General features: G+C 33.1%; 1 protein-coding gene across 12 annotated transcripts in view; it reads right to left on the bottom strand.

Moving 5' to 3' along the window:
• LOC142322429 (glutamate receptor ionotropic, kainate 2-like) overlaps nt 1-24,195 on the bottom strand; it is a 722,458-nt gene that overhangs the window by 471,285 nt on the left and 226,978 nt on the right. For all 12 annotated transcript variants that reach the window (XM_075361507.1, XM_075361506.1, XM_075361508.1 and 9 more), the window contains exon 4: nt 2,712-2,873. In XM_075361507.1, the coding sequence (XP_075217622.1) occupies nt 2,712-2,873 (162 nt within the window). The remainder of the gene's footprint in view (nt 1-2,711; nt 2,874-24,195) is intronic.

Raw genomic sequence — 24,195 nt, 5'->3', positions numbered from 1 at the left:
TATATAAAATTATATTTAAGTAGGTTTAGACGTACAAAATATTCGAACATTAACACAATAATTACTGCCACATGACTTTCAAATACAATTTTCAAACATTTGCCATCAAATGTTTGAAAATCTTCACCACGTCTGTAAAAAATTAAATAATTATCAACGTTCTTATAACATCAACGATAAAAGAAGTTCCCTAACACGTAAAAAATACACCCAAAATCTAGAAAATAGGCAAAATTCTTTAACGGTTAACCTCTTAAACAACGGCCAAGATTTTTACAGAAGATAGATTTCAAAAGTTCAAAAACTATAAATTTACTATTCATATTTATTTATAACTAACCACTACTCATTCATCTAATTATACATAAATCATTAATCGAGGTAAGAAATTAAATATTATGTAGTTGGGAAACACATTAAAGAGTATTTCCTTGCATAAAAATCAAATATCACATATGATTCATTTTTTTTTTTTTTTAAATAAACTAATTGCAAAACGTATAAATATATTATATATATGTACGTTTTTTCGAAGCATGCAATTAAAAAAAAAAAAAATCTTCTCATGAAACATTGCCATGTCTTATCGAGATTCGAACGCAGGACTATCTGGATGAAAGGTTAAAACGCTACTGTTCCGCCACAGAGGTTACGAAAGCATTTTCTACAGCGTAAAAAAAAAGTTACTTAATTCAAAAATTAATTTATTTTTAGTTACTAAAATTTCAAGAACATAGAGATGAAGTAAAAATTGATTTTGTAGTTGTGTTTTGAGATTGAAAACACAAGTTGAGAAGTAAAGTTCAAAAAAATAAAAATAAAGAGATTAATTTTTTCATATTAGTTTTATCTTTCCCCATAGAATTCCTCCAAGAAATGCTTGGATTTCGGACCGATGAAAGAATAATGTGTTTTAAGGTTTGCAAAGAATTTAAATTATCGATGGTCTGTAATAAAGTAAATGATTGCTTTAAAATGCTATTTGTGAAGTAAGAAGCATCTACAATTTTATTGCTTAAAAAATACCCTTAGAGTTTAACAAATTCTAAAACAGGAAATTTTTAATACTGATGAATATGCGTTACTTTATAGAGCGATACTAGATAAATCACCCGTAGTTACGGGAAACAAGGGTAAAACGATAAAGTTTCGAAAGAAAGACTTACAATGTTATTAGCGCATAGGGTTTTCAGTGAAAAATGACAAACATTAGTTATTGGAAAATGTGTAAAGCCGCAGAGTTTTAAAAACGTGAAAGTGTTAAAATTACCATTTTTTATTTCTATCACTAATTTATTTTACGAAAGAAAAAAGATTACATTCGGTATTTTTAACGAACTAAGGTTTCTTGTTTTTATATAAAACAGAATTTAAAAAAAATAATTCTTGATAAGATTAATCAAATATGAATCGCGGAAATTTAGAACAGAATGAGTATTAGTTAAAAGAAAATTAGCTTTAATAGACGCACATTTTTTCATATACAATCTTTACTGACCGTTAAAGCTTTCAAAACTGGTCACATTTATTTGTTTTAATAGCAGTCAGTAACGATGGATTAAATTCTACAGTATTCAATAATTTTTTCAATTTAGTAATTGTGACTTAAATTTGTGTTTATATATATATATATATATATAAATGTGTGTGTATATATATATATATAAAATTAAATTTACCTTATTTTTCGGTTTTATCTTATACAATTTATTTGATTATATGAATACGCGTTTTGAGGTTATAAAATGATCAAGTTAAATTTTGAAAAATGATCCAAAAAATTATAATGGGATTGTAAATCGTACGGTAAGAGTCCCGCAGATATAATTTCTTCCGCTCAAAAAACAAAAATTTCTGTAATGTAAATAAAACTGGTTTTAAAAAAAATGATACTGGTATCAAAAAAGGTAAGGCGGTTTACAGCAATCTATGAACCTATGTACAAAAAATCGGATCTTCATTGGTAGGTGCGATTTCTAAGGATTTAACTAATCCCGCATCCCCAGTTCGATCAATCCCTTGCATCATAAAATTAGAAAATTGAACCATCTCAAATTGCTGATTAATTTATGCTCCATAAAAGAACTTTAATATTAATATAAATTATAATATATTTTTTTTATAACACAGCAATCTCTCTTTAGAGGGTTAAAATTAAATATAAAAATTTGTTTTTTATTACTTATTGTATTAATTTTTTATGGACAAAAGGGCATACGTAAATTATAAACCAAATAAAGAAATTTTAATCGAACAATAAAATCAGCTGGTATCTTTTCATCTTTAAAAAGGGCTTCTACATTTTGTAGAAAATCATTGATTTTTACTTTTTAATAAAAAAAATTATTTAGATAATAGACATATTAGACAAAGATAAAAATTCTATACAAAACTGGACGTTAAAATTTATCTTAATGAGAAAACAATAAAAGAAATCTGTTTCATTAAATAAGTAATATAATAAGAATTTTTATCAAATAAGGTAAATGAAAATGAAAATTAGATCTCTATTTTGTTGACAGAAATATTACTACGAGGAATCTAAATACCAGAACACAGTTACTCATATGCTTAGAAATGAAATAAAACAAGGAAAAGATATTTTAACATTTAGAACAGCGATTCCCAAACTGTGATTCACAGTTATCTATTATCAAAACATATTTTTACAGGTGTTTTTAATTAAATAAAATATTTCAAAACAAACATACCTTTTTTAGATGCGTGAAAACTGTCATCTTTTGGCACATACTGAATGTCATAAACAAGAGTTGTTTTTGGTAATAGTGTTCTATCTTTATTTATTCTATAAACTGCATACTTGAAAGCCAATTCAGTGCTACTGTCTTTCTCCTCTTGCGTAAAAATAGCACCTGAAATTGTAAAAAAAAAGAAAATTAAATTAACACGTTATTAAATAGCAAGAGAAATAATTATAAAACAACATAATTTTATTTTACATGCAAATCTTCAAATTTTATATATCAGAACTCAGAATAAATTCTCCTTTTTAATTTATCTATACAAATCTGTATCTATGATCCGGGGTTTACTTGTATCGAAGGATATACGAGGTGTGATCAAAAAATACGGTGAATAATTTTTTATTAAAAAAAGTAATAAGGTTACATAGAATTCGATTTAATCTCCTTCAAAGTACTGTCCTTGGCTAAGAATTCACTTATCCCAACGTTGACTCCATGACTGGAGGCATTTCTGGAAGGCGTCTTTCGGAAGGGCTTTCTCAGCTGCTCGGTCGTGGCCCTCTCAATGTCAGCAATGGTGTCAAAACGTTTTCCTTTAAGCACAGTTTTAATTTTTGGGAAGAGCCAAAAGTCGCATGGTGCTAAATCCGGTGAGTATGGCAGATGTGGACAGACAGGAACACTTTTTCAAGCCAAAAACTCGCGAATGAGAAGCGAGGTGTCACAAGGCGCGTTGTCATGGTGAAGAAGGAAGTCATTGGTCCATTTTTCTGGTCGCTTTCTTCGTACGTCGTTGCAGTACACCCTTATAAAATTCACAGTTTACAGTTGTTCCCCTTGGAACGAACTCTGATGACCTTGATGTTGGAGTTTGACTGACGTGCATTTTTAGGGCGAGGAGATGAACTGGTTTTCCATTGGGAACGTTTTGGTCATTTTTTTTGGCATTTTGGTCTCAGGGTCATAGCCATAGACCCAACTTTCATCTCCAGTTACAATTTTCGCCATGAAGTCCGGATCTGCATGAAGACGACCCTTTTACTCCGTGCAAATTGACACACGATTTTCCTTCTGTTCATCACACAAAAGTCTGGGAACAAATTTTGCACTCACTCGTCTTATTTGTAATTCATTAGTTATAATGCTTTGAACGGATCCGTACGAGATGTTAAGGTCTTCCGATAGCTCTCGAATAGTCATTTGCCTGTTTGAACGAACCATTGTTTCCAGTTTTTGCACATTTTCAACTGTTTTTGAGGTTACTGGACGTCCCGCACGTTGCTCGTCTTCAACAGACTCATTTCCGTTTTTAAATCGGTCATACCACTTGTAGTCTTCAAAGTTACCACATTGTCGCCGTACACAGATTCTAACATTTCGTGAGCTTCTTTGGCACTCTTTTGCAACTTAAAACAAAACTTAATGTTAATGCGTTGTTCAAAATCCATGTTGCGCAGCAGACACGATAAACACAACCTCATTCTAGCGGCTCTGGCAGCTGACTGGCAAGCTCGAACTTGTTACAACTTGCCCCTGCCTGTCGCAGTTTATCACGCTATTGGACAAATTACAGCATATGGATGTAGCGTCGGCAGTTGCCGCTATAAAAATTCATTCACCGTATTTTTTTACCATACCTCGTATATCGCGACGGGTATTTAATGTAAGCGGAAGCGATGTTTGTCAACAGTTTCCGTCATTTAGATATTGTAAAATTGTAAATCGGTAAATCTGTAAAAAAAATAATACTTAAAAAATACAGTGTTTTGCGTTTTCTAAGTTCATCTGTTGAAGGGAAAACGTTGGAAGATCGAAAGAGAAGGTTAGCTCCAACTCAAAGAATTGTTTAACGGGGTGAAAATCCTTCAATATGTTTACAAACGATATTGGGCACATTGTCGAACGTACGTGATTTTAATCTAAATATAGTTACTGTATTTTTATATGGATGGCGGAATTTTTTTTTTTTAATTATTTACTTACATCACTGAACAACAGAATGATTATTAAGGTACAAATGAAATCATTATGAAAGTTCAATCCTCAAAAAAAACAAAAAAAAAAACAGAATATAAATAAGTAATAGTAATGAATATTTGTAAGAGAATTTATTTTTAGAACATACTCTTCATATAGACTTATGAGATATACTTTTTAATTTAATTTCACCAACAAATTAGACATTCATTTACTGATTTAAACTTCTGCTCACTCATTCTTATGGCTGTATCGTTTACATTGTTCAAAGGGCTTTAATAAAAGTTTATTTTGTTGTAAGTAATAGTGTTTATAATCACTATCTGTAGCGGACAAAATAAAAGTTATCATGTATAGAACAGAATATCACCTATATTTCGACACATACCGACCGATATGTATTCTGCTTAGTGAAGAAAATTATAGGTTACCACTTCATTCTTCACTTTCTATAATAAACCTTGTATATAATGTTCGTTATTCTTTAAAATTTGATTACGGCGCCTAACAGATTTAATTAGTGTTTTATAAGTGATCTGATTTAATAAGACATGATTTAATAAGTGTTCTGCCAAAAGGCATGTTTTCACATGGCCGCTCTCCATTCTGCTCGATTCTGTGCCATCCGTTTCATTTTAAAGTAACTTTCTTCCCTTTTTATATTGTCTACCACTTTCATTTGTTTCCGACCTCTTGCTTTTCTCCGGGCGTTACAAATCCCTCCAATGCCGTCACGTCTCAGCCGATGTCCCAACCAACTGCATTTCCTTCTTTTTATTATTTCGATAATCGCCCTCTTTTCTCCCACTCTACGAAGCATCTCCTCACACCGAACTCTCTCCGACCATTCTCCTCCAAATCCACATTTCAAAGCCTCCAATCTTCTCTCCCTTTTTAATAGTCCATGTCTCTGCCCCGTAAAGAGCCACACTCCAAAAAACATTTCGTAACTTTTTTCCTTAGTCGCAGATCTAGTTTGATACATAGCATTTTCCTCATTTTTCTGAATGCTTCCTTTGTCCTAGCAATTTGTACTTTAACTTCCTGATCGCACTTCATATCTTCCTTAATGATGCACCCCAGGTACTTGAATGATGCCACTTGCCCAACTTTATTTCCCCCAATCCTAATTGCTGTCCTGTTACAGATATAATTAGTATTAAAAAATATCGACCGTACAAAGGTTTTACAAAATTGTATTGTTGAAAAATTATGAGAAAGTGCAAAAATCTTTTTTTATTTCGTTCCATATAAATGTATATATTTTTATATTGTCTTGAATTTTGTATTATCTTAATATTTTTTATTGAACAACAAATTCAATTGATGTAAAACTTATGAATTTTAACAAGTAGTTCGCGAGTTAATTCCGTCGTCAAAACTGACAGATGCACTTTAAATTGGATTTACATCACATACGTAACGATAAATTTCTAAAACTTTAAAATGGATTTCGCATAAAGAAATAAATCCATAACATATGTATATTACGTATTAGTATATATATTTTTGTCAATGTCAACAATATATACATTTATTGTTCTAGATCAATTCTAAATAAAAATTTATCCTTCTCTAAAATTAATTCAATTTTATTTCAGATTTAAATAGTTATTCGTTTCTAATAAATATGGAGTATATTTGTTAAAAAATAATTATGCCTAAAAAGTCTAGATGAAATTCAATTAAGTATCATACGTAATTGTACAGGATAAAATATTATATTTATTTTTTCACGAGTACAATGAAATACATTTGTTTAAAGATAGGTGACTTGTGAAACAAAATCATGTAATTACAGAAATCTGATACACACACATGTACAGGAGACATAGCGCCCACATACGCGCGCGGGCGCAGAAAATATATCAGCACTTAGAGGCTGGTTCTTACAATCAATGTTACTGTTTAAGAAAGAGTCCATTTCAACTAAGTATCATTGTGATTACTTAGAAGCTCAGACAAAACGGGTGCAATAAGAAATAAATAAACCAAAAATACATAAAATATTGGAATGGATGTGCGATTGATTTTTCTGTTTATATTATTGTATAAAAAAATTAGTCATACAAAAATACTTCAAAGAATAATTAGCATAATTTGTTTTATTACCGTTAAGCTAAATTTATTTTGAATTATAAACGCTTTAAAATGCAATGAAATTTAATTTAAATTTAATATAGATGTTTTATGTTATCAGACAGTTATACTGTAATGTGTTACATTACTATAATGAAAACTGTTTTCAAATAAATTTAATTTATGATTATAATGTTATTAAGATTTTAATATCACTAAACAATAAACGTAATAAAAGATACGTACAGGTATTAAAAAAAAGTTTATGAATTTAGGTAAAAAATCTACTTTATTTTAAAATATTACGAAATTTCAAATAATCATTATTGGATTAAACATTTATTTTTATAACTAAACAATAATAATACATTAAACTCATAAAAGTTATAAAACCTAATAAAAAAAAGAGGATTACAGTGATAGTTGGAAAAGTAATATCCCAACAAACATCTGTCACAGTGTTTATTCTAGCAAAGAGCAGAAATACAACTGTTTCATGAACTTAGACGGACATCGATCTTAGTTTACTGGATTTTTAAACTAAATAAGTTATTAACCTTAGTGCCAACTTCGCTCCAAAATTAAATGTCAACAAAATTTTTCTACGAAAACTCATATTCATTACCCTTGTTCAAAACAAAAAAAGATTAAGTCACCAGAAAAATGATTTGACATCGACTAAAATAATTATTATATGTTACAGAAAGCCATCGCAGTATACAAGTGGTGTAATTTGAATCGTATTATGAGATAGGAGACAAAATCTTTATCCCTCATGAACCGGATCAATTTTTTATTGGAACCTGTGGTATAAAAAACACTAATTAACATGCCATTAATAAGTTAATTTATAATTTATTAACAGAAGAATTCGGTTACGTTCATCGGTGTTTGCTCAGCAAATAAAACTATCTCAAAGAAGTAACAAATATTATTTCCCTTTTTACAGAACGACCAACAGATTTAAAATAAAAGTTTGCAAAAGTTTCTTATATACAGGAGAGAAGTCTTAATAAATATAAGAAATGTTTTGTAATTTCGTGTCCTTAAACATTTATAAATAAAATATTTATTAAAAATCCATTCTCAGAGAATATTTAAAAAAAGAGATAAAATAAAAATAACCGTTTTATTTTGCAAGTGAAGCGGGAAACCGTTTGAAATTTCCAAATTTTATTTTGAAATCACCAAACAAATATTAAGTAGAGAAAATTGGCTAAGCTAAACGTTTATGAAATAAAATAATAGTTTCACACTAAACTTGAAATATTCATAGCAAGATACTTTTATGAGAGTGACTCCAACATAAACGCACTAGTTTGCATTTTTTATTCGATAAAAGGTTTTTAAATGTCGAAAATGATGTGTTTCTGCAGATAATTTCTATTAAACTTTACAGATTTCTGCCCCTTAATGTGTATATATTTCATTTTATTCCGCATCATAGATTATATAGTACATTGTGTTTGAAAATTATACACAAAGTGGGCTTCATTATTTTAAAATTGCTGACCTTCCAACGCCTCCTAAGGTCTAAGTACTTAATAGTCGCGTAGTACTAAATTGAGGCTGTTTGGGGGATAGATAATTTATATATATATATATGTATATATTGAACTGCATTTTAATGCAATTGAACCAATTTTTGTTTGATTACAATATCAAAAATTGCATAGTAGTAGATGCAGATCTGGCATTATGTTTTAGGTTGGTACTGGGAATCTACCCTTCTAAAATTATAGGTTAACTTAAAATAACCTTAAAACTGGCAAAACTAATTCCTCTTTAATATAAAGTACTGTAGTACTGCGGCAAGTCTTACAAAGACAATCGAACTTTCGCCTTCATTAGGGGTGGTTCCTCTTTACTCAATGGACTGGTCTGTTTTTCTGTGGCGAATGGTGAGGAAACCAGGATTTTTTTTTGATCACATGTAAGAATGCAATTAAAAAACTATTCCCTCTGTTTTGCATTGTTCCAACAATTTTTAGCTAATTCGAACACAATAAACTTTCTGTTTGCTTTCTACAGTGAAATCAGTAATCCGTTACGCAAGCTGTTTGCTGTATTATAGAACTGAAAACGAGGCGATGAGAAGCAGTGGTGAGTATAGACTCGCACATTAGTATTCAAATCAACCTTATATTCGGTTTTTGAAAAGACAAAAGTAACGTACTTCATATTCGTATTATCAAATTAACAGTCCTTTTTTATTTCATAAATAAAAGTAAATTATATTTTTTGATGGTTAGTTAAATTTTGAAATTAGCTTTATTTCGTTAAAAATATCAAAATATACCAAATATAATTAATTAATTCTGCAACATTCCCTAATAATTTTTAATTATTTTATTACATACTAGCAGAACCGCAATGCTTCGCTATTGCTAGATTTAAGTGTATATATATATATATATATATATATATATAGATTAAATGAACACAATTTAAAGTTTGATAAAACATTAAAAAACTGAACATTACGGAACTTTACAAAATTTAACCTTTCACGTTTTCCCTTCATCCCATCTTCCCTATTACCTGTTTTCCGTTTCCCCATCTTCCATTTTCCCATCTTTCCTATTTCCAGTTTTTCCTTATTTCCGTTCTCCGTTTTCCCGCGTATAAATCCGTCCAGTGGTTTTTTAGTCTATAACGGACACACATGCGAACATTGTCTTTTATATATGTAGAAAAAGAAAGTCTGTCTCAATATCTCGACAACAGCCTCACCTAACGGATTTAATTTTTGCAAAACCTTTTCTTTTCACGTAACAAATATATACTCTGAATATTTGCCAAATCGGTTCATAAAAACAATTTTTCTAAATATCTCAGCCCCATAGCCACCTAGCAGGTCCATTTTTTGCAAAAAATATTTCTTTTCAAGTAATTACTGTATATTCTGAATATGAGCCAAATCGGTCCATAAAAACAATTTTTTGAAATATTTCGACTCCAGCGCCACCTAGCAGAACCAAACTAATTCACAAACCTTCCCTGGCATGCGTCAAACCACTCCCCAAAGTTTCACCGCTATCGGATGAACGGTTTAGGAAGGCATAAGAGACATACAGACAGACACACATTCATTTTTATATATATAGTTTTTTAATTTATTCTGTTATAGCTTTCTAAAAAAAAAATATCGAATTTTTAACTATCACTAAATTATTACGTTATTAAATAACAATTAATAATACTTTACGTTCAGTGTAAATGCATAAACGTTATAAGAAACAGTGTGAAATCGACTACTGCGTGCACTGAAATATGCTTATTCTTTAACACTGAAGTTTTAATATTAGCGTGGTACCAAAGCGTTACGGCAGACATATCCGGACAATAGTAACAACGATAAGCTACAACCATAAGGACACTAAGTGAAGTTCACACACACACACACACACACACACACACACACACACACACACACACACACACACACACACACACACACACACACACACACACACACACACACACACACACACACACACACACACACACACACACACACACACACACACACACACACACATTTTTGTTTCTTAAATAATACTTCATATTTAGAAATATCATATATTTCAATTAAATATTTATCGAATATTCGTCAATCAGTCGATTGACGATTTAATATATATTAAATTTCTTCCAAATATATGACCTACGTATATCATAACTGAATATACTGAGAGAGATTCGGTTGTAATTCTTTCTTCAAATTATTATTAATTAAATGTTATTGGGGAGGGCGGGATGAAAAAATCCCCCTGACCGTTAAGTTTTCTACTCATCCCAAAAAGGAAAAGATGATTTAAGAAAAAACTGTTGGAATGTGAGAAAATATTATATTTTCATTAACCGATAGAAATCTACCATGACAATAATGCCTGAATCAACTTGACATGATTAAGAATTATATTAGTTATAGGTAGAAAATGTGTTGAAAATGAATCTTCTAAATATAATCCCAAACTACTGTATGAGTGATGGATTCGGAAGGCACAGAAGTACAAGTGTTTACTTCTACCAGGACTCTCTCTCTTTCTGTTTCTTATGTTTAGCCTTCGGAACCACCTTAAGGCATTACTTAAGAGGATAAATGAGAATGATATGTATGAATGAGAAAATGAAGTGTAGTTTTTGTACGGTCTCTGGTTGACCACTCCTCAGAGGTGTGATTAATTGAAACCCAACCTCTAAAATTCACAATCTAGTATTCAAAAGTGACTGCCTTTACTAGGATTTGAACCATAGAACTCTCGACTTCGAAATCAGCTGATTTACGATGACGAATTAACCACTAGACCAGTCCAGTCCGGTGGGTTACTTCTACCGACACTAGAAAGAAATATTTGACTTAAAAATAAATAAAAATCTTTTAAATCTGTTTAGTCGTCTTTAGAATTACCTATACGACAAACCAAAGAATTTTATTTATCTGTGAATTCTCACACAATAGTACTTAACATTATCAAGATTTATATGGTTCAATTCTTTTTTCTATATTTCTTTAACATTTTCAGTTTTCAACGGATTCAAAATGTTTAACTTTTCTTCCATCACTATTCCTACTTTCTTAACTACATTCTTTTTTCATTTTATTTGTGTATCCTTACTGAAGCCTACAGTTCACCAAACAATCAATTTTATATGCTCTCTAACAAAACTTGTGCCAACTTTTAGACTTTTAATACTTTTGACTTTCAATACTTTTGACTTTAACACTCCTAAAGTTTAGATATTGCTGTTTTATATTTTATTTATTTTTAACTCTTCTACGTTTCCTTATTTCATTCTCGGTTTCAACGATTTTTATCGTTGAAAGAGAATAAATTATTGAAAATATTGAAAAAGAAATTGTGCGCGCGCGTATGTGTATGCGCTTGTTACTTATTTTTTCAAATATATTATAATTTCTTTGTAAATTAGCTGTGAAAATTAATAAAACGATTCTGTTATAAAATATAAATTATATTTCCGATGTCTTTTTTTAAGAGTCTACATTTTAAAATTTCAAAAATAAAGTTTTTTAAATATAAGAATTAAAATTTCGTTTGAAAAATAACTAAAGAAACTTTGAAAAATGTTAATAATTTTATTAATAAAATTCAATTTATTCCATTTTTATTATTATAAGAAAAACTAATAAATTTAAAAATTAATTTTTTCATAATTTTGACTGCTGATGACGTATGCGCTGAAGAGGCCATTCTAAGTTGCATTAAAAAATTTTAATAACTCAAGATTTCTGATTATAAATCACAAAGATTGGTAGACTTTACTAATATAAATTAAAATAAATAAATACATATAGCATATATAAATATTGTGTACATAATGCATAAAATTTATATAAATAATAACTATATTATTAGAAATTCTTCTTTCAATGATTAAATATTCTGTATCTCTTCTGCTCTAGTGCTTTCATTAGTATACCAACATTGCAACGGTTTGTATTACTTCATTGATCAAGATTTAAAAACACTAAAAATATAAAAGTTTAACTGCAGAAATCATATTTAATCCGATTAAATCTTGACACTTAAAAAAAATTAATTACCTTTTTATAACGGGAGGTTATAATAAATTAAACTAAACTGCTGCCAACTATAATTTATTACCATTACAGGTGTAGAATGCATAACCCACCGGGTTGGTCTAGTGGTGAACGCGTCTTGCCAAATCAGTTTGATTTGGAAATCAAGAGTTGCAGCGTTCAAGTCCTAGTAAAGTCAGTTATTTTTTTACGGATCTGAATACAAGATCGTGGATACCGGTATTCTTTAGTGGTTGGATTTCAATTACCAACACATCTCAGGAATGGCCGATCTGAGACTGTACAAGACTACACTTCATTTATATCATCCTGTAATTCCCGAAGGCTAAACAGGGAAAAAGAAAGAAAATAAGGCGTACAAACCATGTAAAATAAGTATAGTATAAACAATAAGTATTATTATTTTTTTGAAATTATTAACTAAAGAGATAATACGGTACTAATAAAAAAAAAAAAAAAAAAAATAATCTATTTACCAATATTTTTTTTTTTAATTTTCTTAGTTTTGTTTTCTGTAAAAAGTAAAATAAAAAATTGTAATTTATTTTGTTGAAATAATTTTTTCTTACAATTAAAATGTCTTCTGAACTATTTTAAATATATTTTTTAAGAATTTAATTATTTTTTGTTTCTAATAGAATTTACAATCTGTTACAATGTTAAAGAAACAAACCAATAAGTAAATATGATCACATAAAATCCCATGCAGAGAGACTATCATCCAAACTCTTCAAAAATTACATACTAATATTCTTATGCAGATCATTTAAAGTAAGTACACATATAAAGTTAAGTCAGAGAACAGTACCATTGGTAGCATAACACAGAACAAAAACAGTCATAAGAATTAATAAACGTGTCACTATACGTGTCAAATTAATAATACGTGTCACTAAATTAATAATACGTGTCACTATACGTGGCACGTTTACTGACGGGAGGTAGCCCTCTTGCCTAGGCCATTTTGGCTCACCTGCATTCAAGAGCAGTGAGTCGGGGTGTGTCCGATGATGGCATGGGGGACCCTCAAGGGTGGATTGAGGGCGCGAGGCTGTGGGTGTACGCTGTGCATGCCTATAGCCTGTTTATAAGAAGGATTCAACTGCCACGGCACCCTGGCGCGACTGATATAATGCTCAACGGCGGTTCTGGTCGCCCCGAGGGTGCTTAAACAAACTATAAATGAGACTCGTAGAAGAAAGAAAGAAAGATATGGTAGGATAAGTTTTAATTTTAATTTTAATTTAATGGTCTTTTGGGAACCTATCTCAAATTTTAATATTGGGGCCCTTTACACCCCATAAGTGTTTGTAATTGTCCTTGTCTTTATGTCTTAAATGTTTTGTGTAGTTTTGTGCTTTTAAATAAAATGTAAGGGCACTTTACACCCTTACATATGATGATCCAGATGGTGATAGTAGTTTCTTTTAAAGATTATGACGAGGGCTAATGACCTTAGCAGTCGATGCCCATAAAAAAAATAAATAAATAAAAATAAAATAAAATAAGAATTAATAAAAAAAGAGAAACGATGAAGTAATATTAATAACGAAAGAATAATAAATGAAAGTGAACGAAGAAGAGTAATGAATTGATGGGTAACACTCAGTTGATGCAGCTCCAACTCAAATTACACGAAGTCACCAAGGTCCAACACTCGGAGTAGGTTTTGCCTTCTAACGTCTTAATTATTGTCTGGAAAGTTAGTAGATGAACAGTTCACGTGGTAATGTAGCTACAATTTATATTTTGCACCGAATCTCTGTATTTCTTTTCGAAAATACGGTAAACCAAGATATTCGTGGATCTCATTGTCTTTTACGAAACAAGACGCCTCTGTTATATTCGTCAGTGATTTGTTTTGGAATCGCTGTATTATCTCGCTTGCTGTAGTACCTCAAAACCGAATATCACAGGTCCAAATCGGTTTCAAAATAGTCGTGTACGACAACTGCTTGTTAAATAGTGAAAGCTGTAATTTTCTGCTCGGCAACCAGAACATTTCCTTAAACTTAATACTCGTATCCAGTTTTCTTTTTTCCATTACATGGACCTTCCACATCAGACGATGAACAAGATGAAGGACCAAGGTACCGTACATTTCGAGCATGCGGTAAGAAAACACCATCGCGGCAGACCCGTGAGCAGTCTCCTCTTCTCATTGCTAATATCACATTACTCGTCTTGATTATCTTTCATCTAGATAGCAATCCGTTGATTTGGTCTAATTCAGATTGTAGTTTACTTAAAGCTAGATTTTGGTCAACATCGACCAACATTTAGCTAAGTTGGTCATAGCTAGCTGCCGATGACAGGTAAGGTAGCCGTTCATGGATAAATGAAGCAACAATATCATAGTCCGATGTCGGAAGATCTGCTGTGAAGATCGAATACATGAAGGTCCTAAAATCGAGCCTTGAGGAACTCCCGATTTGAAGTTAAAGAACACAAATAACTTATGATTATACCTCATCTGTGATAAACGACCGTTCAGGTAACTACGCAGAACCAAGTAATACGGTTGAGGTAGGCTCTTTTTTAATTTGTATAACAGGCCAGGCAACCAAACTTTGTCAAACGCCAACTAAATATGCAAAAAGGCAGCCGAACAGTATCTTTTCTCCTCAAGGCATTTGCTGAAACCTTAAAATGTCTATGCGCCTCAGCAGTGGAATAATCACATCGAAAGCCAAACTGGTGATCAGGAATAAAATTATCATTCTCAAGAATAGGCCATAATCTTCGAAGAAAAGTCTCTTAAACATTCTAGACAAAATAGTTGATAAACTTATCCACCTAAACGAAGATATGTCATGTACCGGTTTACCCTGGTTTCATTTGTGAAACTTTCTACTTCGTCGAGAAGCACGTAGTCCAAAGGACACCATAAAAGAGATGTGTTATTTACAGAATGCCTTTGAAAGGTAGTGTAAAGAAGCATTTTTTTAGTAACTAAGTCAAAGCCTGGGGCCTTCTGTGAATCCTGCTCCTTCCTGATTACTTGCAGAACCGCTGATGATGAAAGTGGTTTATCAGGAAGCAACTCAGAGGAATCGGGTTATTCAAAAATTCAATTATCTCCACCTCTCAAGCCCTTGTGTATGCCATAAAGCTCAAAGAATATACTCAGGAAAGCAGCAAACTGACTAGCCTTCTCTGAGAATATAATTTTATTCAAATATAAAATTCAGTAATTTCTGACAGTTGCTTACAGATGTTTATAAGAAACTTACTAATAAAAATAATCATTATAATAAAAACAACAATCATAATAATAATAATAAAAAGGGGAGGGAGTTGGCCTAAAATTATGATCTTATTTATTTTAGGATACTCGAAGGTGTAATATTGAAAGTATCAATCTCAAAAATATATTATTTATGAGTGCATGAAAGAATAAACTTGTTCGAGTAGAAAAATCTCGAGTAAAAATCTCTCTTTCATATACACTAATTATCAAGCACTGAAATATATAGGAGATAGTATTATTTGATCGTAAAAAAATGATTAATTAAAAATTATATTTATAGTAACATTTTCTTTATCAAAATTATTAACTTTTTAATACAAAAAATGAATTTACTGTGTTACATAGTTAATAAACGCATATCAAATTCTTAAACACACAAAATACAGATTAAAATATTGTTTTCTTCTACTTATTACTACAAGACGGGCACCGTTAACAACAGCATCATCTACAATACAATTCATGAAAGATCGATCATTTGAAAGTAAAATTAACATTACCTTACCCATACGACTGAAAATTAAGTTCATTCCAACTGAGTTGGATCATCACTGGAATGAAATATTTTTTCACTGAAGTTTAAATTCAGTATTATTGTAATTTTAGTAAAAAATATTAATTATAATAAATAACGCTATTAATTTTTATTAATTGGATAAATGCTTGTCACATTTATTGATACATAACCACGTCTTTGTTTTCACGTAAGTTTGATGAAGTTAATAGCATTACGAATTTCCGATATCTAATAATATGATCAATATAAATGGTAAAATTAATTGAAGTACGAAAAAATTACATTATTTATTATGCTCTTTAACAGTATACAGATTGCGCCTTCTCCGTTAGCCTGGGGATTCTGTGGTACTATACCGGCAGTATGAATATGACTTTGCGCCAAATTTTCACGCATACCTATTATTCTTTGCAAGTTTTAACTTCAAACTATTAAACATACAAATTTAAATATGTACTCAAAAAAGAAGATAATCGAAGTTAACATTTTCAGCCTACTAAAGAACCGTAATGTATTAATTATTTAAAAATAAAATCTATCAAAAATGTAAGAAAAAACTCACTTATGGAATAATAATAAAGTTTGTCCATATCCCGAGATTAATGAGCCTCTACAAATATAAAAACTATCTAAACCATTTGAAAACAAACTAAAAATCAATGGGAAAAAGTTGCGGAAGAAGAGATGCGTCAGAAGGCTATCTGCGCAAGGGGACAGGTGAGACGTTACCGCCTTTGAGTCTTAGTCCGTCGAATTTACGTCCACACAACATTTCATCCCATGTCGATATTGAGGTTAATACATATTCGCCAACGCACATAGATGAAGACAATTTAACCTTGCAAGCCCATATTGCGAATCAGTTGGAGGATTCACAATTTTTTATATCCAAAACTTATATATAACACGTAAATAAAAAATAAGTCTTCGAACACAAATACTTGATAAACATTCTACGTAAAAAATTAATTTTTGATATTAAAATTTAAACCGTCTTTATCGATAAAGTTAAAAAAAATAAATATAAAAATTACATGAAGTATTTACTCACGAAAAATATTAGTTGAAAAAATTAAGGTTAAAAAAGATGTTCATATCACTTATTTCAAAGTCCTTTAACACACACTTATAAAAATATCTTCATGTCGTTCCTCTGAATTTCTAATTTTATTTTTATTAAGAATCAGGCTTCGTTTTTTTTTACAAAATGTCTTTTTGAAATGTCTTTATCCATATATGTAGCGGTTTTATTTTATAGACCTCTCCATATCAGAATAGATTTAAACGAGTGCATCGATACGTGGACACAGTACGGAAGCAAAGCTTCTTAGGTAATATTATATGAATTGTTAACGGTGCAAAATAAAGTATACGTAATATACACATATGATAAAAATTTTATTAATGAGAATTATGAAATAACAATGAAATTGTTAGAGAGAGAGGGGGGCTTACCGAGCACGCGTGTTAGTATTTATATATATAGCACGCGGTAGGCATAGTGGCGGTATCAGCTTGCGCGTGACACGTTTTCGTGACGTTCGTATTTCTTAGTTACTCCCCATCACAAAGCCTGCGTTAAGAAGCTTCGCGTCACAAATACTTTAAAGTGATATTTATAAAATAAAATAATTGAATAGAAGCTACATTAACTTCAAAATACAGTTCGATAAGATATCTAAATTAAATGACTTCCTATCATTCTTTTGCAACACGACCAAATCATCTCAATTACAACGTCTTAAAAAATTTCTAAGCTCGATATCATTACGAATTTCCTGCGTGTCCTTATCTTGCGTCTCTATTCTAAGATATAATTCGATATAATTCTTTATTTCTAATATCGCAACATCAGGGTATTTGAAAGGAAAAGAAGTCTCGATCTGGTTGGGGTTCCCTATATTCGGCGGAGGAGGCCTCTTACTTGAAGAGATACGAATCGTCGATGGATCTTTCGGGTATGAGGGAAGAAGGATCTGTAGGACAACGGCATTAAGTACAGAGTCGGCTCTTGTGAAAGAAGTGTTTTGCCCACAATATGAGGCTTCTCTTTCGTAATGTAGGGGAGCTGAATGTGTTGGTACAACTAAGATCGAGATTAAGGAGTACTCCGGAGGCATGGACCGCAGCTTTCGTATGTTAAAGTCTTTTGAGAAATTTTTAGGCCGGCTAGAAGAGGGATTTTAAGGGTGACAACATGTTCGGCCAAGTGTGAAGGACGAAGCCACACAAACTTACCAAATTGTCTCTGTTGAGGAAACTCAAACTCCGGGTGGGGGACTGGGACAAGCTGTAACTTGGCCGCTGGAGGAGCTGCGGCGGGAGGCTGAAGATGGGATTTTCGGCCGCCTTTTAGAGGCATGGAGCCTAAAAGACCGAGCTCCGGCTATCTTGCGGGAACTTTGTTCCCGAAGACGTTGTTAAAGGGTGGGGAACGCCTCGGAGCCGAGTTTATATTTAGTTGCGGATTCGGATCCGGTGGGTAGGGGAATAAGGGAGGGAAAAAATAACATACGACTACCAATTCCGTTTTGAATTTTACTTTAATGATCAATTTATTGATTCGGTTTAATTGCAGAGTTTAATTTTTTAAATTTAATACTAAAATAGTGAGATCTGCTATTCACAGAACTACAATTTAGTTTTAGTTGGTATGTACGTTCTATAATGTACAATTAAATGACATTAACATCATGAACGTTTTTCTTTTAAAAAAAAGAGATATTTTTATTCAATTTATTAGGTCGGTACAGAACATCTGTCATAGAAAGAACAACATGCGGTTAAATAAATTAAATTCATTACATCAAATACATGAAGTATCATATTATACATTAATGTTACGTAATGTAGTAAATTATAACGGATCAATCTACTCGTATGCGGTGGAATTACAACGAAATTAAAAGTATGCAAGATTTAAAAAAAAATCTCGTATCTATATACTGTAATTTCAAAAAAAGATTTTTGGTGTTACACAATATTTAATAATTACTTTATTTTTGATAATTAAATCTTTCGTAAAAAAAATTATTTATTTTTCAGTAACAATTATGTTTTGGGTAATCAGAATAATATAATTTTATATACTACCATTATTACTACTATTACTTACTTTACTTCTAAACTATATTTTATTTACACACTATACCTGTCGATCAATTTGAAGCATAACTACTGGTATTATAATAACCGCAAAAAAGTGGTTTTATTTTATTCCCGAATTGTAAGAACTTAACCGGTATTAGTCTGCACAATTTCATTACAGAAGATTTTCTTTAATATACTGATGAAGAACTAGTATTACTACCCTTTTTCTCCCCTGCCACCCGGAACCAGATCCCCAATTAACACCGGGAGGTGTCTTTGCCTCTAGTCGCCAGGCCCGGCTATGTCGTTCCCGTCCTCCATCACCCAGCAACCGGGACTCGATCCTTTGTGCTTCGCCTTTAACGGGAACACGCCCGGAGGGCCTGCCCCGCCAGGACTCAGTCTTTTAGCTCAGGGGCTCGAGAGTCCCCGCACTTCATCACCACCGCCCCCCAGTGCAAGCACGGGCGAACGGCAGCTCCGTACGGAGCTGTCCATCAACACTCGTTTCCCGATATTTCATTTACAGTATTCCCGACACAAATCCCGTCACAGTGTCGAAGTCCACCGAACTGCGTAACATCGATCCAACGATGGTCCCAACCTCGAGATGCACAGTTACGGCAGTAGTCGGGGTGTTCCTCGTCACACCGTACACACTGGAATATCACGTGTTCCGGCGTGTCTAACTCCCGACAGTAGGAACAGAACGGGTCTTCAGCTCTTCTTCGTCCACACAGGAATGATCGAAAGATCCCATGGCCGCTCGGGAATTGTGTCAGACAGAATTCCAGTTCGCCAAACTTCCTCCCGGCCCACAGCTCAATGTGCGTAATCAAACGATGCGTCCACCTCTCTTTCATGAACGCATCCCACCTGGCTTGTCAATCCCTGTAGATAGTTGCGTTGGCGTCGTTCTTAGACACATCCTGATAAACTTGCGCACGAGTCGCCAGCAGCGGTTATACCGCCACTATTATAGCTTTTTGAACTCTACTCCCCTGGGCCGGTCCGGCTGGTTGGTATTGCGCCACCCAGGGGAGTGCCTGTTCTACTCTAATGGGCCTTCCCACCTACCGGCTATTAGTCCGGCATGGCAGCTCGGCCCACCGGTCAGTTCTTTTGAGTTCTTTTGCCCCATCCGTATATCGCCACGTCAATACCATGCATTGTCGTGACGTGGCGATTGGGACATCTCAGATCTTGATATTAACCTAACGAAAAACCCAACCCTTAGGAGTCCCCAGTGGATCATCGGAACTGACACACCTCGGCATGTCAGCCCTCACCACTGAGGCTGTCCACCCTGCCCTATGCTAAAGTTTAAATTCCTAGTCTCCTTTCATCGTTGTTTTTCTGCATAAGTATTTTTTTGATGACCAACTCAACTTTTTTCCAAGTTTCTTCACTGTTTAACATGTTGTTGATTAGTCTGCCAGCTCCATCAGATGACAAGTCAATACCGTCTGTCTCTTCCCTCCATTTATGACATACAGTGAAAGTATGTTCGACATCATCATCACAGTCACAGTACATGCAGGCTGCACTATTATAGCATTTTTTTTATTCTTATCAATCCTTTTTTTAACACCCCCGAAATGACCGGTCCTCGCCGTTAAACTTTAACACAATCACTTCAGGGTGTCGTGGCGGTCGTCTACCCCCTGTCTTGCCCTCTTCTAGGGCTTCCCATCGGGGTCCCACAAGCCTCATGAAGATGCAGTAGCCATCCCTTCTGGACGACCACTACATCCTTCAGCTAGTGGGCTGCCCTTCCCATTTCCTACTCTAGGTTGCTGAACCCGCATTTCACGGGTCCAGCAAACCTCCGCGTCCCCCCTCACACACCTGAGGGTCCCGAATGCATCATCGGAGCACCCCGACTAACCCCCATTCTTGCATATGAAGGAGCCAGAGTGACCTCTGCATCCGGGCTGCCTTTCCGGCCCTTTTTTTTTTTTTTTCCCCCAGTATTGTCTTTGAAACACCACCCAACGCTCCCGTCATCGGTAACTGACAGTGCCGCTACCGGGAGCACCACATGAATATAGATTTACACGTTGTCATGGCATAACATGACACTTACAATTAGATATAAGTGATTACAAGGTATAAATGAAGACAAAACACAATAAATATAAATCATGAAAAACGCTCCCGGCATCGGTGACTGACAGTGCCGCTACCGGGAGCACCACATTAATATAGATGTACACGTATGTCATGGCATACCATGGCATTTACAATTAGATACAAATGAATACAAGGTATAAATGAAAACACGAATGGATAAATCATGATAAAAAAGAATACAAACTAACAGTTCTGCATAGCACCATCAGGCCTCTCCCAGCGCCGAGCATGGTTGGTCATCTTCCTCTCAGCGCACTATTATAGCTTAAAAATCTTTAACCTAACACCTTTACGTTAGCGTGAAATGCGTATTAAAAAATTTTAAATCTTGTTTCAGAAATTGGCTAATATTTTCTTACCCTTTACGCCCAACTTGGAAAATTTTGGAATATTTTCTAGTAACCGTATATTTTTAAAGAAATCGCTAACAGAAAAAATTATTTAATAATAAATTAATTAATTTTGTTTGTATTCAAAAGGTGAATTAAAAAAAAATTGTGTAAATTAAAAGTGATTTTTCTTTCATATCGGGGTAAGTGGTATTTGAAAGAAAAAATAACTGATATAAATGATGTATAACAGCTGCTGAGAATAAAAAAATACTGAACGTTACATAACGTAAATATCATGCATTATATTGTGAGTAGCAATTACCGTTCATTGACTAATGTGATAGCTAATCATTTCCTTGCAAGAGTGGCAGTATGTCTCACTTCGGCGTAAAAAAATTATTAATAATATCCATTATTATATAATATTATATTACTACCAGTAGTTATTCACTTTTGTTAAAAAAAAATATTAGTTTTCATATAATAGTTATTTTTTGAAGAATAACTTATTTTTGAAAATGATAACAAACAAATTTTTCAAGAAGAATGAAAAAAGTTACTTAACACCTTAATAATGCATGTTTACATTATTTTTTGGGTTTCATATGGATTATAATTCAAATTAAAATGTAGCTGCAACAGTATATGAAGCATAAAACAGCGAGACAGTATTCTATACCAGTGATTCTCAACCGTTTTAGCTTCTAAAAAGGTCGTCTTATACAAAGGGCGGAATGAACGCACTGTTTCCTTTACAGACATTAAAGCTGTAAAAGTGTTTGATTTTATTAAAAGTTGACCGTTACAAGTAAGTTGTTTTCTAAACTATCCGATGAAGTGGGCGAAAAAATCGATTATTTTTTTCGATTATTAATTTATATTTTTCCAGGATAAACAAAGGTCATTTTTGATGTCTTTACAGAATAATGAATATTTGTTGCTGTCATCTTACTTAGCTGATATATTTTCACATATAAACGACTTGAATGAGAATTTATAAGGATGTGATAAAAACATTTTCTTAATGACAGATAAAGTCTTCATTAAGAAGCTTGATATCTGGATTATTCGTGTTCGAAGGGAATATTTTGACATGTTTCCACTCGCTTCCGATTATATTAAGAAAAATTTGGATGAAAAAATTATTATTCACGACAGTTTGAGTAGTATGGATTTGCGTTAGTTAAAAATTCAGTTGGCGGAATATTTCGCGAAAGATAAAAATGATTTCTTGAAGAGACGGGTACTGAATTTATTTAGTGAAAAGCTGCTGCTAAGATACTGACTGGTTGACACTCAACGACCGGCTCATCGAAACGTCTACCGATAAAACGTTACGATTCATATCTGAAGATGTAGATACGTCTTGGCTTGATAGTCGAAGTGAATTTGATACCCGCAGAAGCGATGTAAATATTAATCCCTTTCGCCAAGTCTTACATCTATAAAAAGGGTTTCTAGTCTACGGTTGCGCTAAAAACTAAATATAGGAATCATTTGAAAACTTTATCATTTGAATACAATTTGCTTTAATGTATTTCTAACGTTGATCTACGTACGGAGAAACCTTTCAACGAAAAACAAACGCCATTTCATTAATATATTTTCTGTACTTCTAAATGTAAGTAAAATTTAATTTCATTATTGTTTATGAGTAAATTTGTAGGCTAATTTCGTGACCCCCTTCATATCACCGGGAACCATCGGGTTGCGACACCAAAGGTAGAGAAACGCTGTTCTAAACTAAGAACGATGACTGAGCCCCTTACAGTCGACACAATCACAGACTGTATGTATGTTATCAGGGGCAGAGAGATTTCGTGGGGTAACTGACTTGGTGACACGGATACTCCAGCAAAAAGCCAGGGAGGATAGGGCGGCAAGGGATGAGGGACAGTCCATTGGGGAGCTGCCGTTCGTCTGTGCTTGCACGATGGGCGACAATGATGAGGCACTAAGACTCTCTCATCCCTTCGCGAAAAAGACCGAGACCCGGTGTGAGTGCCCTACACAGGGGCTCTCACCAGAGATATTGGCGTCAAGACCGAGTCCCGGCTTCTTGGGTGGAGCCCAGGGATGACATAGTTGGGCTTGGATACCTCGCCCTAGGGGTTAGAGGCAGGCAATGAAAAGATCTAACCGGCGGGCTGACCTGTTGGACTAGACGTATGACAGGCGAACGGGGAGGCCCGTTTGATCAGACAACCCCCTGGGCTGCACTTTGCTATATTATGGATCCGGCCCGGGGAGTAGGGTGAAAAAAAAACTAAGAACGATGGAGCAGCAGCCAATTCTGTAGATTAAAAGCGTATCTTACAGGTTCATCTATCGTTCGTTAAATTTTGACAATGAATTAAATTCTATTTACCTATTAATTAGTTTTCTAGCAGGTACATATTGTACCCATTAAGAGGTACAGTTTTCTTTTTTTTGTAATAAATTAATTTTATAACTTGCGAAAAGAATTGTAGAAAGCCTAGGGAATAGTAAAAGGTTATCAGCAATATAGAATTTTGGCGTTCAGATTTATTTCAGTATTAAAAGAA

This window comes from Lycorma delicatula, chromosome 3, assembly GCF_047948215.1.
Source record: "Lycorma delicatula isolate Av1 chromosome 3, ASM4794821v1, whole genome shotgun sequence".
NCBI lineage: Eukaryota > Metazoa > Arthropoda > Insecta > Hemiptera > Fulgoridae > Lycorma > Lycorma delicatula.
This window is presented reverse-complemented; position numbering and strand designations above follow the sequence as displayed.